A 1,692-nucleotide genomic window follows, 5' to 3' on the forward strand; every position below is an offset into this window, starting at 1 on the left:
GAGACTTTAAAGTTATTTATTTTGTTTTTAAACTCTGTCTCAAAAAAAAAAAAAAAAAAAAAAAGAAAAAAAAATCAGTGTTACAAACGTGCTTGTAAAGTAGATGTGTTGCCCACATCTTCCCTGGTGCTGTTATTTGGTACAACACTGACATCTAGAGTCGGTTGTGGCTTATTTGTTCTGAAGTTTCCTCTGTTTAACCTTCAGCTTTGGATTTTCTGTATTTTAGCTTTTATGGTCTTACTGTAGCCACTATTCTATTCTCCTTTTGCTGGTAGCATGATGTTCCATACCCTGGCAGGCAAATGTGCCTTACCCCATTGCCTCATTACAACATCAGAGGGAATAACTTTCACTAAGGTGCTTTTCAAAATGAATGTCTGTAACTCAAATTTTGTCACGTTGCTCCCTCTCAACTTATTTTGATTGTCCCAAGATTTCCACAAACCATAAAGGTGATTCTTCCACTCAAGACTGAGGCATATGGTTTGGCTTCAGATTTTCAGGATGGCAGTCATCACATTTCTCATGTTGAATAAAGCAAACTCAGGATACATGTTTAAAATAGAATTTTTTTTTTCTTGGCAAATTTGGAAGGTATTTTTCAGTTGTATTTTGTTAGGGTTTGGCATTTTGATAATGACTGTTAGTTATAGTTTCCTTACATTCTGGCATCCTTCTTTGTAGCCAGTTGTCTTTTCTGTTTACCTTTATTTTTTTTAAGACCTGATGATATATGTTCATTAACACTGCCATAGTTCCTGGAGTTGGATTTTCAGTGACTTAATTGAAAATTAAAATGTTTCTATGGTCTTTCATAGTTGGAAAGTACTCTTCTGTTTTCATAAGTCGTGTTGTCTTTCTCCTGCAATAATAAATAAATTGAAAGCCATGCTTAAGGTTATGTAACCAATGAAGCCACCTGCCAAGGAACATGCAAACCATTGGGCCATCTTGGATTCTGGGTCCTAAGTGCCCATACAGTAATCTTAAAGGCCAGGTTACCATTTCCCCATCCGTATTTAGAGTAGGATGTGGGAACTGAAAAATCCTTGTTTTGTTTTGTTTTGTTTGGATGCTATTGTCAACATCCTGGCTGGGAGCTTTACAATTCTTACTTCTAAGACTGCTTTCAGGCCACATACCTTGGCCTTGTCGTTGAAAACATGTCCCAGCCTCAGAAAGAAAAATGACTTATAATTACTCAGCATGGCATCTTAGTAGTTAGACCACCTATCATCTTTATGTATTCATATATACACTGGAGGATGAAACGACTACTTAAGACGATATTCTTTCCTTGGCAGAAATCCTTTGTAAAAGTTAGATTTTTAGTGCTTGCTTTGGCAGCACATACACTAAAATTGGAACAATACAGAGAAGATTAGCATGGCCCCTGGGCAAGGGTGACACACAAATTCGTGAAGCATTCTATATTTTTTAAAAAGAAAAAATTAAAGTAAAAGTTGGACTTTTAAAAAGTCGCCTTATTTCAGTCTCCTGATGCATTTGCCCTCTTGGCTGCTGTTTAAGAGGAAAATATCTTTACTAGTGTATCAGTTCAGCTTATTTTGTGCTCGCTTTGGCAGCACATATACTAAAATTGGAATGATACAGAGACGATTAGCATGGCCCTCGCACAAAGATGACGCGTAAATTTGTGAAGCATTCCATAAATTTTAAAAAATAAAT

At 36.2% G+C, this 1,692-nt stretch overlaps 2 protein-coding genes across 6 annotated transcripts in view; one reads left to right on the top strand and one right to left on the bottom strand.

Moving 5' to 3' along the window:
• METTL9 (methyltransferase like 9) overlaps positions 1-1,692 on the top strand; it is a 60,020-nt gene that overhangs the window by 42,113 nt on the left and 16,215 nt on the right. The window lies entirely within an intron of this gene.
• The window catches only part of IGSF6 (immunoglobulin superfamily, member 6), an 11,969-nt gene continuing 10,831 nt past the window's right edge, over positions 555-1,692 (bottom strand). The window contains exon 6 of the mRNA XM_011931920.1: positions 555-865. Coding sequence (XP_011787310.1) covers positions 806-865 — 60 coding nt within the window. The 3' untranslated portion in view covers positions 555-805. The remainder of the gene's footprint in view (positions 866-1,692) is intronic.

This window comes from Colobus angolensis, unplaced genomic scaffold (genome assembly GCF_000951035.1).
Source record: "Colobus angolensis palliatus isolate OR3802 unplaced genomic scaffold, Cang.pa_1.0 Scaffold92, whole genome shotgun sequence".
Lineage (NCBI taxonomy): Eukaryota > Metazoa > Chordata > Mammalia > Primates > Cercopithecidae > Colobus > Colobus angolensis.